Source organism: Argentina silus (genome assembly GCF_951799395.1).
Source record: "Argentina silus genome assembly, chromosome: 6".
Classification (NCBI taxonomy): Eukaryota; Metazoa; Chordata; class Actinopteri; order Argentiniformes; family Argentinidae; genus Argentina; species Argentina silus.
Window position 1 is genome coordinate 18229715 of NC_139660.1, and position 17500 is coordinate 18247214.

Consider the following 17500-nt stretch of genomic DNA (forward strand, 5'->3'; position numbering starts at 1 on the left):
TATTCTATTCTATATTCTATTGCCTTTCATCTCCTGGAACCGTATGCATATTGGTATTGAAGTGGAAAATAAGATTGGTTATTCCATTTTTAGGAATATTTCCTGGCAGGGCTTGATGATAATTGATTTCCTGCCCGATTTGGTCTGTCTATGATCTTAGCTGTATGGGGACGGTAATAACCCCGGTAGGAATGGGCTTTTGATCTATCATTTAGGAGATGAACATGCCGGGGCTGATCGCATATCATTGTGGACGCTGTCAGACTCCTGGATGAAGATGTATAGATTCTCCTCAGGATGGAGGGTGAAGCGGTTCCAACCACAGTCGTCCTCAGTCCTCTGCACTGAATTGAGCTAGCCGTTGTTGCTAAATCACTATTCATAATACACACACATACTGTATCGTTGTGCTCCATCTTTTTGTCTTTCTCAGTCCTGTGCCGGGGGTACTCGAGGGCAACCACACGTTGTAGATTTGGCTGGTACCGCAGGAATGCTTTGAACACACATTTTTAAAATATATGTTTACTCTGCAAAACAGCAACATCTCCACACACACACACACACACACACACACACACACACACACACATATGCTGTGCTCATCTTCCAATCCCCCCTACGCCCCACCCCCCCAACCCTCCTCCCCTCTCTCTACCCCTCCTATCTACCCCTCTCCTCCTATCTACCCCCCCACCCCCTCCTCCTTCCCCTCCCTCTGGCAGCCCAAATTGGAGCACTAACGTTAATTACAGTTGCTAATTGAGCATATCCATATGTTGAATTAAACATGCATCCAGCACAGGCTGGGAAGGTATTTATTAGATTTAAAAAGCCCTCTGAAGAAAGTTTACAAGGTTTTAATTTATGATAATGTGGAATCAGGTTCATTTAGGCACACAGGCCCTCCCGCTGGTGCTAACCAGGGAGGCTCTTGGTGAAGTTAGACACTAGGGGAGAGGGGGAGAGGGGAAGAGGGGGAGCGGGAGAGAGGGGAAGAGGGGGAGGGGGAGAGAGGGGAAGAGGGGGAGGGGGAGCGGCACAATGGAGGAGAAATAAGGAGATATGCTGTAGCTTTCATGTTAATGACTAGATGCACTGATCAAAAGGCTGTTTTGTGGGTGGGTGTGTGTACATGCGTGCATACGTGTTTGTCTCATCTGTGAGGCAGAGAGGCTCCATCCTGAACAGGGTTTGTGTGTTTCATATCTGGCTGAGCTGCGGAGCAGAGCAGAGTGTGTGTGTATGTGTGTGTGTGTGTGTGTGTGTGTGTGTGTCTGTTCTCCAGGCAATGAGTCAGCCACTTGCAGGCTCAATAATGACTCATTTGTTCATGTTGAACGACGATCACCCTGGAAGTCTAATTTATCAGGTGCTTGCTGTCGCAGTGAGTTAGAGTAGAGTGATGTGTATGTCATTTATTTGCCGGATGAGTGCCTTTTCAAGCCGCAGGTCTGTGTACTGTAATGGGACAAGGACAGCGATTGTGTGGCAGTATACTTGTATAAAGAGGAGCGGTGAACCACCAAATGTTGACCTACGCTGGTTTTTATTGTCCCTGCTAACACACAAATATGCTCTCCCTCTCCCTCTATCTCTCCCTCTATCTCTCCCTCTATCTCTCCCTCTCCCTCTATCTCTACCGCTCTCCATCTTTCTCTCTCTCTCTTTCTCTCTCTCTCTCACACACACACACACACACACACACACACACTGTGGTGTACCTTCTATAAGTGGGCTTGGCTAGAGCATGGCTACAGTTCAGCTGCTGTCATAATGGGACAAAAAACTCTCTCTCTCACACACACACACACACACACACACACACACACACACACACACACACACACACACACACACACACTTTACAGTACTTTGAACTCCTCTGCTTTAGAGTAGCAGCTTAGATCTATCCATAGCAGACCCACTGGCCCTTAGGGAGCTCTTAGCTTGCCTGCTGAGGTCTGAAAAAGGCAAGCAACACACTGCTAGATAGACACTACAAATAGACTCTTACTGAATGTATAGCTGCACACACAAGAACACACTGCTACACATAGACTCTTACTGAATGTAGCGCTGCACACACAAGAACACACTGCTACAAATAGACTCATATGTATGTGTATGGATCCCTTCGGCTGGCTTCCTATAGAGTGAGGTACTGTAGTACCTAGCCATGCACCCACCAAAGAGGACAGAATGGGGTCTGTTCTAAGGGTTCCGGTCGTACGCCCTCCCCAGTGTCCTGGGCTGAGTGTGAGTCTGAGTGTGAGCGTGAGCGTGTGTGAGCGTGAGCGTGAGTGTGAGTGTGAGTGTGCATGTCTCTAGGTCTGCCAGCTCCCTGTCTAGCCTGCGCTACAGTAACTTCAGCCTCCAGCCCATTATTTGATAACGGATCAAGAAAGCTGGGAAGAGTCACGCATCTTTATAAATTACAGAGGAAGTGCAGTATTTGTGTGCTTGCGTGATCTTTGTGTGTGTGTGTGTGTGTGTGTACTGTATATGTGTGTGTGTATTTGTTTGTGTGTGTGTGTGAACTGCTTGACTTGACTGGGATAGTCTATCCATTAACTCCCCCTCTATATATAATCCTTTCACACTGGGCCTACGTAGGTGTAATGGACTATGGGCACACACACAAACACACACACACACACACACACACACACACACACTTGCTCCTTTTCCCCTGAGGCGGTGGCAGTTGTTTTAGACTTTAACTTTAGCTTTGAGAACATTACATCGTTTGCTGTTCCTCTCATTGCCTCTCTCCTCTCTCCTCCTCCTCCTCCTCCTCCTCCTCCTCACTCTACGCCCACATCTTATCACACAGAGATGAGAACGCTGTGCTGCCATGAGGCCGGGCCAACAACAACAACAACAACAACAACCCAAACCTAAAACACCACAGCTACTCTGCAGTTTCCCACAGGGCTAGGGAGGAGGGAGAGAGAGAGAGAGAGGGAGGGAGAGGGAGAGAGAGAGGGAGAGGGAGAGAGAGAGAGAGAGGGAACGAGGGAAAGAGAGGGAGAGGGAGAAAGGGAGAGAGAGAGAGAGAGAGGGAACGAGGGAAAGAGAGGGAGAGGGAGAAAGGGAGAGGGAGAGAGAGAGAGAGAGAGAGCTAGATGCACCAGCCAGATTTTAATATGTATTAATCTGATTATAGTAGGAAACCCAACATGAAAGTAGCTGAAGAGTGTGACAGCGAATCACAGCAGCCTTGTTGATGGAGCCATGTAGAATGATAATTATGTCATTAACAGAGGATTGTAATGTAGAACGCGTTCCTACATGTTTATCGTACAGATTTAATCATCCGTTTCAAAGCTGATCTGGCTCCTTCATCAGAATCGCTACATCGGCACCCTGGCTAATGCATTCATAGATTTACTGCTCGCTAGTCTTATGAGGAAATGCAATTAATATCCAGTAACAAATGCAAGTGTGTGTGTGTGTGGTGGGGGGGGGGGGGGGGGGGTATCGATGGGGGAATTAGCCCCTGACCATAACGAATGAGGGAAACGTTCCAGTTCTTGTTCTGTCTGACAGGTATCGCTTGAGTCGTTAAGTTAATGAATTAATCAACTCTTGAACAGCAGCCGCACCAGCCAACCAGCCACCAAGCCATCATCTTCTGGTATACCATACCTGTCTCTTCGTCCTTCCAAAGAAGGATATATATGGCATGTATCCCGGTGGTAGAATAGTGAACACACCCTGGTGGATGCCACTCACGTTAGCTAGTCTCCTGGTGACACTCTTCCCTTTTCTTCTGAGCTGCCATTTACTGGCTGTCCCTATAGACTCTATCGCTGCCAGATGACACAGAGGGTTCGAGTAAGCAGCTCTCTGCATCAGCACACAGGCAGACAAGGCTCTTGTAACATATAACATGGGTTATAAGCGGGAAGCGGCCCTTACATTCCAAGCCTCTCTCTCCCACTCTCCTCCCCCTGGCCTGGTAAGATTGAGCCATTCTGATGCTGTTAGCACTGACGGTAGCTCATCATATCTCCCCTTAAGGGGGTTGGTGCGTTGCTTTGGTTTCCAGACAGGCAGACATAAAGTCTGGACTTTATGTCTGCGTGTGCTGCGTGTGCTGCGTGTGCCTCGGTCTGTCTGAGAGCCTGTGTGCTCCAGCTTCAACTTCAAAGGCGTAATGTTGTCAAAGTACTGATAAACGCCCTCCCCGGGACCCTAGAGAGGCTCTGACTGACAGCCTGCCTACACACACACTACATTACACACACACGCACACACACACACACACACACCCACACCCGCACGAACACATGCACGCGCGCACACACACACACACACACACACACACACACACACACACAGGCAGGCCCCCTCTGGCCCTCCTGTCGGTAGTTCACATGTACGTGACTGCTTCACAAACGTCTGAATCCTGCCCCCCTCCCCCCTCCCCCCCTCCGTCTTACCCCCTCCCCCCTCCTCTCCAAAGCCTCCACAGTCTTTAGCCCACTAAGTGATTTACTGACATTTCCTATGGCTCGAGAACCGTACATCATAGATTTGCCTTGTTCCAGATTCAGGGATTCCCCCCGGGGGTGCCGTCTCTCTGGTGCGTGCTAATGATGCTAAGTATAATGGTGCTTCCTAGTAAATGCTACATTAGCTCGCTGTTGCAAAACAATGGCTCAATATTCCAGGGCACCGCAGCGGGGGCCAGGGGACATGGTGGGTGGATATGGAGCTGTTCCGTTCTACAGAGATGCTGCGTGCGACGGATAGTTTGTCATAAATATAATTATTCGTCAGCAGGATAATAGTGTGTGTTCAACCGTGACACACAGTTCATTCAACACAGACGCTTTTTTATTTTTTTTATTTTATTTTTACACATTACTACTTATATATGTATGTAAATCAGTGGAGGCTGGTGGAGGTAGAAATCGGAAGACGGGGTAATCGTGTATTTGATACCATTCCTCATTCCGTTCCATGCATTACAATGAGCCCGTCCTCCGATTTCTACCTCCACTAGCCTCCCCTGATGTAAATACTGTATACTGCAGATTGTATATACAGTATATATATCTATATATATATAGAAAGTACTATGCTTATTGTTTGTCTGCTCCATTGACCAATAGCTAGGCTTATATGAAAGGCTATGAACTACAGTCCTAGTCTCCTGTTAGACCAGCGTTCTCTGGAGCGTGGCAGAAGGGTGTTCTGATTCTGGTTGAGGTATTGCGTGGGCGTTGAACTGACGTCTCGCTCACGTTTCAGAGGCCACACCTGATGATGCGTGGCTTGTTGGCGAGCGTGTCCGCGGCCAACGGCTCCTCTGCTGATGTGTTAAACCACAGTGTCTTATTTGATATCACGCTCCAGAAAGTTAGGGGGGGGTAGTGGTGTGTGTGTGTGTGTGTGTGTGTGTGTGTGTGTACGCGTAGTGTGTGTATCCCTGTGTTTGTGTTTTAGATCATGTGCTCTGCTTTCCTCAACTGGGTTCAACAGTGTCTCTGCAACACAAGGTTAAAGTGATCTGTTTTTATCTCCTAGCTTATCTATTGCCTGTCCAGCACTCGGCCAGGGGATGAATAGGTTGGGACAGAGGTGTGTGTGTGTGAGTACAGGTGTGTGTGTTAGTTCAGGTGTGTGTGTTAGTTCAGGTGTGTGTGTTTGCACAGGTGTGTGTGTGTTTTTTGGGTTGATATTTGACTTTCTCTATGTGAGTGTAGGAAACCTCCCCTGATACTGTAGCTAGCAGTAGCATTGACCTCCAGGCTCTTCCACACACTTCACTTCTGAATACAGTGTTAGCTCATTCTCCCAATGGAGGCACAAGAAATGATACCATACCTGCTGCTGTTTACAGCTGAGGGTAACCTGGCCGACCCAGCTCTACGCTTCCCAATTCAAGGTGCTGTTATTGATGTATCGCAAGGGAGACTGGTGGAGGTAGAAATCGGAGGACGTGCTCATTGTGATGCATGAAATGGAATCATTCCATTCCATGCATTACAATGTGTGTTTGCTACCATTCCTCATTCCATTCCATGCATTACAATGAGCCCGTCCTCCAATTTCTGCCTCCGCCAGCCTCCCCTGCTGTACAGTATGGGCCGTCTATGAGCAAGAGAGAAATACCATAGCCAGCATGCACAAAAGATCACAGTCACTAACAAGAAAAATAATAATTTATGGAATGGTAACAGTCATTTGTAAAATTCACCCTACGATTAACCATTTTTAATCACACATCTTATACTGCACTATAGCTCCTGGTTTTACTGCCTCAGAACTTACACAATTTGCATATCTTGTTTTTTCTTAATCTCAAAGTTCTTTACATTGTAGCTAGTGGGCACTGTGCTGTGTGAACCCACTTTCAAAGCATATTTATTTGCTTGTTCATCTTCAACAGTCTCTCACCCTGCTCAACAACAAACACACACACACACACACACACACACACACACACACACACACAGACAGACAGAGACAGCAGGATACACACACACACACACACACACACACACTGGGATGACCTGGAAAACACCTGATCCTCTAATTGCCTCTTGTTTATTTGTTGACTTAATTAAATCATCCAGATATGAGAGGGATGATTAGTATGCGGCCACAAAACGAGCAGCAAATCCAATTGGCTATTATTCTAATCAGCCCCAGTGGTGCAAGGCGTGGGAGGAGGTGGGGAGAAACTGAAGTGGTGAAGTACACACACTGGAAAGTACATACTCTAGAAAGTACACCCACTGGAAAGTACACACTGGAAAGTGGAGTGTGCTGAAGGACATTTATGCCCTTTCCCCCACAACACTGTAATACTGTACATAAATCACATTGATCCAGTCCTCGGGGGAAATGGGAGAATGTCACTCTTGGATCGAGGCATTTTGCTGTGGGTGCATAGTGTATACACACACACACACACACACACACACACACACACACACACACACACACACACACACACACACACACACACACACACCAATCTTGAAGGTGAGAAGACTAAAGTAGTATTCATCATCTATTGTGAACAGTCAGCAGTGTTCAGTAGGAGAGGGCTGGGGTGGAAGGTAGCATGTATGTTATGGGTATGTTATGTGTATGTTATGGGTATGTTCATGTTTATGTTTATTTATCTTTTTCATAATTTTGTGTTTATACTGTTTCTGTAATCTTGACTCTGTTAGCACTACACACTGTGTGTGTGTGTGTGTGTGTGTGTGTGTGTGTGTGCATGACTGCGTGCGTGCGTGTGTGTGTGCGTGTGCCTGTGCCTGTGTGTGTGACTCTGTGTGTATGACTACGTGTGCTTCTGTGTGTGTGTGTTTGTGTGTGTGAGACCTTCCCTCTCACCCCATGTCTGTGTGTTTGCCGAGGCCCCTACAAAAATGGGCTATAAAACTCAATACCTTTACAGGCTCCTCTGGGCAGTTATCCCTTTAGTTCAGCTGACCCTATTAAGACTGAGCCAGCCGCTTTACCACTGCATACCCATTAAGAGTCTGTTGTGGGAACCGGGGCCAGGCCTCAGGCCATCTGGGCTGGGGGGGGGGGGGGAATCAATGGGGTTACCCAGACAAGGGGTAGGTTACACAGGCAACTGTCAGACCTGCTCTCTCTCTCTCTCTCTCTCTCTCTCTCTCTCTCTCTCTCTCTCTTAGACTCTCTTTAGCATGGCGCTAGCAGCTAGCACTTAGCCCTGGAGGCACAGTGCCTGGAGGTGGACTGACAGTGGTTCAGACACCGGAGGAGCCTGCTGTTTACTCAGGGACTCCCACTCTCATCTCTGTCCACACATCTCTCTGCAGAGAAGCCTTTGTGCTCGTGTGTGATCTTTCACTGCACTACCACTCCGGTTTTACCGCCTCCCTCAGTGGCTCTACACCTTGTCCTTTCTACTCTCAAAAATATGCTCTGTTTCTTCTTTACTTTTCTGTTGCCTGTGGTGCATTTTGTCTCTGACCATTTCACTCCATTTTCTTCTCTCTTGATCTCGCCATCTCTGAGGCTCCTGACTGAATATCTATGCATAGTGCCTGTACCACTTCACACATACTGATGTCTAGACCTCTAACTCCAACTCTCTCTCTCTCTCTCCCCCCTCTCTCTTCTCTCTCTATATCGCTCTTTCTCTCGCCCCCCTCTCTCTCTCTCTTCTCTCTCCTCCCCTCTCTCTCTCTTCTCTCTCCTCCCCTCTCTCTCTCTCTCTCTCTCTCTTCTCTCTCCTCCCCTCTCTCTCTCCCTCTTCTCTCTCCTCCCCTCTCTCTCTCTTCTCTCTCTCTCTCTCTCTCTCTTCTCTCTCCCCCCCCCTCTCTCTTTCTCTCTCTTCTCCAGATGCCAAGGCGTGCCCCGCCAAGGAGTTCCAGTGCAGGAACCGGAAGTGTGTGGCGCCCACCTTCGTGTGCGACGGCGACGATGACTGCGGGGACGGCAGTGACGAGGAGAAGTGCTCCACGCTGACCTGCGGCCCCCACGAGTTCCGCTGCAACGACTCGGAGTGCATCCCGGCGCTGTGGAGCTGCGACGGCGACCCGGACTGCGTGGACAAGTCGGACGAGTCCATGGAGCGCTGCAGCCGGCGGACGGAGCCCCAGAAGCCTCGCTGTCCGGCGGGGGAGTTCCAGTGCGGCAGCGGGGAGTGCGTCCACCTCAACTGGAAGTGTGACGGGGACGCAGACTGCAAGGACAAGTCTGACGAGGCCAACTGCCGTAAGTCACCCCGGTGGGGGGGCCTGGGACATATTGGGGGATGTAGTCTGCTGTGTGTGTGTGTGTGGGGGTGGGTGGGTGGTTGTAGTCTGATGCATGTGACATACATGGATGTAAAACGCCTGCGGTAAAGTCACCTTTGGTGAGGGTTTATTTTAAATTGCCTTTACAAATGTGGATAGATGTGTATGATGTGTGTGTGCGTGTGTGCGCATGTTAAAGAGCCTCCTAGACCTCTCTAATGGAACCCGGTGATGAGAAGAAGACTTGTGCTGGAATCTCCACGGCGATCAGTGAGTGTGTGTGTGTGTGGGGGGTTGCCATGCAACCGTGTTATGTCTGGAACAGTGAAGAGTCCTTGAGTGCGAATGAGGGTGGCTAGGGTCCTCAGAGCCAATCAGGAGGAACACAGTGTGCTCTCCCCCATACACTCACTGAGGTGACGCACTACTCACACTGCATGTATAGGTTTGAGGAGCTTTTCTAACATTAATAATAATTATAAAATGTAGTTATTTGGCAGCCCCCTTACAAAGCAAGGTTGCCTAACAGGAAATAGAAGTGGAAAATTACAGTGCAGATACAAAATAAATACATAAATTGGTATATAATACACTGTGCATGCAGTACAGTATAAAGGGCATTCTTTATCCAGTGGAGAGACTGTCCTTGTGGCATAAATGACCATTGGCGGTATTTACAGTTATTCATAGATTGATATTATGATGACTATTGGAAGCGTTAGTCATAACATGTTTGCCAGATCCTGAGACACTGCAGTAGCGTAGCTTACGGCGACAGGTTAATGTAAATGAGAACTAGATCATTCCCTCCTCTCTCGCTTTCTTTCTAGTTGGTTCTCTCCTCCTCACAGACTAACAGGAGTCGTAGTTATGTTGGTGCGGATGCTGCCGCATTCATCCTGAGGATTTATCATAATTAAGCTCTTCTCAGATCCCAATCGCTGCCTGTGATAGCATCAGCACATCTGTGATACAGTAGGATTACGCTTCCGCTGCTTGGGGGGGGGGGGGTGCTTTGTGCTTCTGTTTTGAGTGTGGGCACTGCTGCACCGTGGGGATGCTTTTATGAGTGGTATGTGCGAGACAATAAAGTGTGTGTGTGTGTGTGTGTGTGTGTGTGTGAGAGAGAGAGAGAGAGACAGAGAGAAAGAGAGAGTGAGAGAAAGAAAGAAAGAAAGAAAGGAAGAAAGAAAGAAAGGAAGAAAGAGTGTTTATGGTCGGTGTTTCATGCTATTTCTTTGTTCTTTGGGAGTCAGGGGTATATTTATGTAGATACAGTAAGTTATTGTATCATGCATCCAGCGTACTCCTCTGATATTGCGCATGTCCGCCTGCCTTCCTCCGAAGTGCAGACCATGAATAATGAAAGAGGCACTTAAAAAGTAAAATAAACCTCCCCCCCTTGGCCCTCGCTGCTAGAACACCACAAACAACAGACCGGCCTAGTCCTGGGTGTGTGTTTTACCTTGGACAGTGAGTAAATACCTCCCCACTTCTCATTTTCAGAGGATTTTTCTGTTGCAGGGGGGAAGTTGTATGTATGACTGATTACTAGTGAATTGGAATGCACTGGAAGTTGGAGCAAAACCAAGATGAAACTCACACACACATTCTCGTTTTCGCCGGAGTAATTTGCTCCCTGACAAGATCTCGGGTTGGTCTCTGGAGATAGAGAAAATATGATGATATGCTGGTAAATTAACGTGTGTGTGTCTGTGTGTCTGTGTGTGTCTGTGTGCGCGCGTGCGGGTGTGTGTGTGTGTGTGTGTGTGTGTGTGCGTGTGCATGTGCGTGTGTGTGTTCTCTTCCACCACAGCTCTGCTGACCTGTCGTCCTGATGAGTTCCAGTGTGGAGATGGCTCCTGTATCCATGGCACCAAGCAGTGTAACAGGGTGCATGACTGTCCTGACTTCAGTGATGAAGCTGGCTGTATCAACGGTGGGTGTACCGCTATAAGTGTGTGTGTGTGTGCGTGCGCGTGTGCGCCCATGTTTCCGTGTGTGCGCGCATGTGGGTGCACTGCTACAGTGGGTGCACTGCTCTTTTTTTTTTCTTTCTTTTTTTTCTACACTCCTACGGTATATAACAGTCTTTTCTCCTCTCCAGATTTTGCTCTTTTCTGCTCTGCATCTTCTGGTCACACAATGGTTGTGCATGAATGACAACAATTTTTCTCAGCTCTCTCCCCAGTTTGTGGGTCTATGCAATACTAATAACCCCTTCTCTCCCTAGCAGTTAGTTGTTCGATCCCGTGTGTATCCATGCCTGATACAACTCAAGGTCATCTTTACCAGTGCTACTCTGGGCGTTATTTTGGAGCCATTGTTTTGAAGTGCCATGATGAACCTGAAATCAATATCCCAGTGCTTTGACTCACAGAGTTGCGGGCCCGTGTCTAATGTGTGGGCTGGGGTGGGAGGAGGAGGGGGTAGAGTACACTAACTCCAAAACGCTCTCGCTCTGTTCCAAATGATTACACACACACACACACACACACACACACACACACACACACACATGGCAGGAAGCCAGAGTTATCAGAAAGCCATTACAGAGCGGTGTAACTACAGGATGTATTACACTACCGGCTCCGATGGTACCTTCCGATTTAGGAAAGGAGACAGGGAGACAGACGAGAGGGAAGGACAGGGCAGAACCCGAGACCGTGGAGTATAGCATTGTGTATGTGCTTAATGTGGGGTGTGTGTGTGTTAGCGTTACTGCTAAGCCATGGTGTCGACACCACTATCACCATCTACACCAGCTGGACAGTCTGCAGCTGGGCCGGTCTGGTCTGTGGTCTGGTCTGTGGTCTGGTCTGTGGTCCGTACCAGGGTGTGTTGTCCTGTGGCTGTAGGAACATGGTTTTACAATCAGAAGCTTGTTGGCTTCACTGCCTTGAGCATAATGGGACGCTGTGTTTGAGTGTTAGGGAATTGCACCAGCTGGTTCTTGAGTGTTAGGGAATTGCACCAGCTGGTTCAATTAGATATGTGAACAAGTGATTTACATTTGGATTTTTACCATTTGGATGGTACGAACTTGTAGCAACGTGTCAACCTAACACACAGCGTCTGTCTACCCTCTTTCTCACCGCAGCGACGAAGTGTGATGGGCCGCGGAAGTTTATGTGCAAGAACGGAGAGTGTATCGACAGCAGCCAGGTGTGTGACGCTGTCAAAGACTGTAAGGACTGGTCAGATGAGCCCATGAAGGAATGCGGTAAGACATGCATGCCCCCACACACACACACACACATACACACACAGGCATGCACACACACACACACACACACACATGCCATGCGAGCGCATACACACACACACACACACACACACACACACACACAAACGCACCCGCAGCGATTAGTAACCACTTCACATGCAGATGGTCACCCTGTTAGTAATAGGGGCTTGATTTGATCAAGAGGGAGTAAATCAGTACAAGTCCCAGCTTGCTCATTATGATCAAAGAGCAACACTTCCCCGGAGTGTGTTCACGGCAAGGAAACGTGATTGGACTACACTACCCACAACGCACCATATGGATTAACTACACACCATGGCTAATCACCATTTAGAGCGTCTAAGTCACGGACCTCATGGTGGAATGATTATGGCCCCTAACCAGTATCAGTGAGATATGGAACAGCATGTCAACATGCAGACCCAGCCCGGCATGGCAAACATCTTTCATTTTCTCATGATGAAATACAGTTTAATGATGCGTCACTCAAGCCTCTGTTCAGTCTTCTATGGGGTTCAGGGGAGGCCGGTGGAGGTAGAAATCGAAGGAAGGACTCATTATTAACCCACGGAATGGAATGTGGAATGGTATCCAAAGCGTACCAGTCCTCATTCCATTCCATGCATTACAATAAGCCCTGTCCTCCGATTTCTACTGCCACCGGCCTCCATTGCTGGGGTTTATGTCCTCCCCCCGCCTCCACCCCCCCCACCACCCCTCTCTGTTTCTCTCTGCCTGAGCGTACTTGCTGTAGCCTTCGTCTGAATGTGTAATGTAAGCCCATAATGAAGTGGCAGCTTTCCATACCACTCTTTCCCCCGCTGGGCTTGAGGGAGGGAGGGAGGGAGGGAGGGTGAGACAGAGGGATGATGAGAGGGTGAGAGGGAGGGGAGGGAGAGATGGATGGAAATGAATAGAGGGATAAGAGTTGAGGGAGGGAGGGAGGGAGTGATAGAGACAGACTGGATGAGAAATGGACAAGGGGATAAAAGGAGGAGAGGAAATCTGATTAGAGAGGTGCACCTGTCTGGGCGGCCCCCCTCCTGAGTCCCAGTGTGTGTTGGACTGTCTCCAGGTGTGTCTTTGTGCTGCATCTCCCTGAAGGCCATAAACACACACTCACACATGCTGGCTCACACACATGCTCACACACATCCGCACGCACGCACGCACACACACACACACACACACACTCACACTGACACAATACTAGCGTTGTTCCATTCATGTTTTTAACACCCATCCTTCTCCCCCTCCTCCTCCTCTAGGCCTGAATGAGTGTGCAGACAACAATGGCGGCTGCTCCCACATCTGCAGGGACCGGAGGATTGGCTATGAGTGTGACTGTCCCTCAGGCTACAAACTACTGGACAAGAAGACCTGTGGAGGTAACATACCTGGCAACGAACATGCCTATCTGGCAACTCAGCTTCACCTGTCCCTTAAGCATTGAGAGATCAAAGACCATACTGGTTCTCACTCTCTGTTGCCATTTCATCATCACTACCACATCTGACCTTAACCCTAACCCTAATCTCCCCCCCCATCCCCCCCCCCCAACAACTCCCATTCACTTCTGACCTTTGCCCCCTCTCTCTCTCTGTTCTAGCCAAGCTTGATTGTGTTCCCTAGATCTCCCTCTCTGTCCACCGCCTTTTGGCCTGGAGGCGCTGACATTTGCCCCTTGCCCCCCTGCCCCCTCTTGCCCCTTGCCCCCCTGCCCCCTGTTGGGCCCTGTCTGTGTGAACCTGTCTGTCTGTGTGAACCTGTCTGTCTGTGTGGACCTGTCTGTCTGCTACACCCTGTCTGTCTGTGAGGCCCTGTCTGTCAGTCAGTGTTATTGATGTGTTTCCGATGCCCCCTCCACAGACATAGACGAGTGTGAGAACCCGGACGCTTGCAGCCAGATCTGCATCAACTACAAAGGCGACCACAAGTGTGAATGCTACGAGGGCTACGAGATGGACCCCGTAACCAAGACCTGCAAGGCCGTGGGTGAGGCATCCCATCATATCCCCCGGCAACAGCACCACCACCCCCCTCCCCCCCTTGTTCCCCAGCAACACCCCCTAGTTGGTTCTCACTCTCTCGGCCTGATATGAATAAAGGTGCTTTGTATTCAGCGCTAGCGGTCAGCGCTAAGGCAAATATTTGCCGTCTGTTTTCCGGAGGGCGTTAATGAAAAGGAAAAGCGTCGCCTCCCCCTGTTTTCCCTGTCAGGTCGCTGTAGGACAGGCTCAGGTATTGTGTCCCTCACGGCCCCTGGGTAAACTGTCTAGACTGGACTTGAATAGAAATCGAGGCCCCAGGTCTGAACCGAGAGGGCGAGAGAGAGAGAGAGAGAGAGAGAGAGAGACACACAAGAGGGATAGAGAGAGAGAGAGAGAGAGAAAAGGGATAGAGAGAGAGAGAGAGAGAAAAGGGATAGAGAGAGAGACGAGAGGGATAGAGAGAGTGAGTGAAAGCGGGAGACAGTGTTTGTGATTAGCATCATCACTCTTCGTTGAAATCATTACACGGGAAACGGGTGCCATAATGAGAGAGCTTAGACAGGAATTGGCCGGGCTTCGCTCTAAGTGGCGTGAAAAAACCCCCGCCATTGATTAGCTTGCCACCCCAGAATGCAACTCTATATTTCTAGACGGGACGGGGGAAAGGGTATGTGTGTGTGTGTGTGTATGTGTGTGTGTGTGTGTGTGTGTGTGTCTTATAACAATGACTCCCTGCCTATTGAAAGGAAGTGATGGAGAGTGGGGTTTCGGCACGTATTGGTGATTGCAGCTTGCGGAGTGCAGACAGAGAGACACAAATTATTATTTATGCCGGCGCTTATTTACTGTGAAGCATGGGACTCGCCATAAATACACAGGCGCCTGTTTGTGATCCTGAGGTAATGTGGATTTAATGAAACACACTTACACACACACTTACACACTTACACACACACACACACACACTCACACATATATTTATTGACACACACATTCATGGGTTCTCACACACACACACACGTTTCCACCGCAGCTGAGGAGGTAGGTTCACTCTCTTGCACCACAACACTGAAACTGACAGCTGAAGTGACGATGTCATTAAGCATATTGGGTACGGCTGGAAACTTCAGGCTACAAACTTTATTTGTATCCCGAGGGCCGTGTGGGGGGAACAGCATGTGACCGCGTCCTTCCGCCTGTCCTCCAGGCACAGTCAAGGGTATTGTTCCATAACAACTGCTTTTCCTGCCTAGGTTGCTCCTTCCTAGCATTCATTGACAATGCCTGAATATCGTCTTAACTCGGAAAGCCCTTGGAGGGAGAAGTTCATTCAGAGAAAACGTTTTTGAAGCGTATGTTCTTACTGAAGTGTTTCACTCCCGTTAATCCTACCACACATAAAACAAATTAAAAATTCTATGGATTTTGAAAGCTTTGGCGTTAATATGAACATGAACAGTGTAACAGTGTAACTAATTAAAACCAAGTCCCAGGTTGGTGTCAAGCTCCGTTCAGTGCTGCGGTATCAGCTGTGATGTCTTTAATACAGTGCAACAGACTCCCTAGGAAGCCATTGGCACCACACTCATTTCATGTTGTTATCGTTGTTTTGTTTTCCCTTCCATGGGTGTGTTGTGTGTGTGGGTGTCGGAGGGGGGGGGTTGTTGTTTGTGTTAGTATTCCCCTTTCTCACATGTTTAAAAGCTAAACCTACGGTGTACATTGAGTTAAATCAACATTTGCACAGTCTATATTTAAAAATACTGAGGTGTGTAGTTTTGCTTTGAGCAGATCTACATATGGAGAGAGAGAGAGAGAGAGAGAGAGAGAGAGAGAGAGAGAGAGAGAGAGAGAGAGAGAGAGAGAGAGAGAGAGAGAGAGAGAGAGAGAGAGAGAGAGATGAGAGAGAGAGAGAGAGAGAGAGAGAGAGAGAGAGAGAGAGAGGGGATGTTGGTTGAAGGAGGGATGGCAGGTGAACGGCTGGTCAAGCTGTGGTCACATACATAGGAACTTCCACCTCTGACCTGTCCATATGGATTCTCTCTCTCTCTCTCTCTCTCTCTCTCCCTCCCTCCATGTATCTGCATTCCCCGCTGTTCTTCATCTTTCTTCCCTGTCCCTGTCTTTTTTCCTCCTCCCCCACTCATTGTCCATCTCTCTGCTTCTCCTTGTCTTTCTCTTCCCTCTCCACACCCTCTCCCTCACTCCTCTCCTCTATCTCTCTCTCACCATGCACCCACCCGTCTTCCTTTAAGCTATCTCCCACCTCTCTCCCCCTCTCCCTCTCCTCCTTCCCCTCTCCCCCGTATCCCCCTCTCCTCTCTCTCCCCTCTCTCCCTCTCTCCCTCTCTCTCTCTCAGAGTATAAATATACAACACCAGACGGTCTCCCCCACAGCATCTGTTAAGGCTGGCAGCAATGTCATCCCTGCTCTTGTCTCTGGTATGGATGGGCCTCTGCAGCAGCCTAGACCTGTCACATTGATCTAATATGATAGAGCAGCCACAGCTTGGCTGTGTAGCACCCCCCGCCCCCCCCCTCGGCCCCCCCTTACCCAATGCTTTCTTTGAAGTAAGGCTATGGCCTCGTATGATGGCCAGATACTGGAAGCAGAAGCTTTTCTGTCGGTTTGACGCGCGCTCGACGCACCCTCTCTACACACGGTGGCCCAAAGGAGAACATTGTGCTGTACTAGGAGGTTTCTCATGTTTGGACTGGAGAAGGAGGTTGTGTTGTGTTGTCACTGGGGTATGACGCACACACACACACACACACACACACACGCACACACACACACACACACACACATCTGTTACTTTAACTTTAGTAAGTTAACTGTTTCCATGGTCTTTGTACCTAGGGGTCTTTGAAGTGCTGTTAGCCTCATGTCAGTTTGATGGACACAGACTATGTGCAGAGATTTCATCATCACTCTCTCCATCTCTCTCTCTGTCTCTCTCTTAAGTCTGTAGTCGGTACACAGTACACTGTGGCCAAACGGTCGAACACAACTGTGAATGCATTTTAATGAGGATGGAGAATGTTTAGACTTTTTCCACATGCATGTGATGTAGACTTCTTCAGTTCACCACAACTGTTGTCTCACGAAGGGTGGGGTATCTATCTGTCAGCCTTTGTTGCTGTATTATTATGTCAGCCTCTTTAGCCTGGGCGGCGGCCATCTTTGTTTTCCACACGGACCACATCACACTAACAATCCCCGGGAGAGAGAATACATCCATTCACAGCGCCTGTCACAAAAAACATTGACCCAAAGCTCAAATGATTAATACTTTCTATAATATTTTCCCTTTCCGTCACCCTCTGTGTTTAGTTTACACAATACCTTTCCACTCGGTTTGGTTCCATCACCACTGCAATGTCAAATCAAGGTGTTAAGCAACATGCATATCGGCCCTGGTCTTAGCTTTTCACAGCTTACCTTCATTGGCTGACAGAGCTGACCTGAGTTATCACATATTGGGATGGCATTCTTGATATCAGCCTGACTCTGTAGTACA

At 48.7% G+C, this 17500-nt stretch overlaps 1 protein-coding gene across 1 annotated transcript in view; it reads left to right on the top strand.

Moving 5' to 3' along the window:
* Positions 1 to 17500, top strand: part of lrp8 (low density lipoprotein receptor-related protein 8, apolipoprotein e receptor) — a gene marked incomplete at its 5' end in the record, with an annotated part of 95111 nt that overhangs the window by 56033 nt on the left and 21578 nt on the right. Inside the window, 5 exons of the mRNA XM_083672262.1 lie at positions 8344 to 8718; positions 10558 to 10680; positions 11842 to 11964; positions 13257 to 13376; positions 13858 to 13983. Of these exons, the coding sequence (XP_083528388.1) occupies positions 8344 to 8718; positions 10558 to 10680; positions 11842 to 11964; positions 13257 to 13376; positions 13858 to 13983 (867 nt within the window). The remainder of the gene's footprint in view (positions 1 to 8343; positions 8719 to 10557; positions 10681 to 11841; positions 11965 to 13256; positions 13377 to 13857; positions 13984 to 17500) is intronic.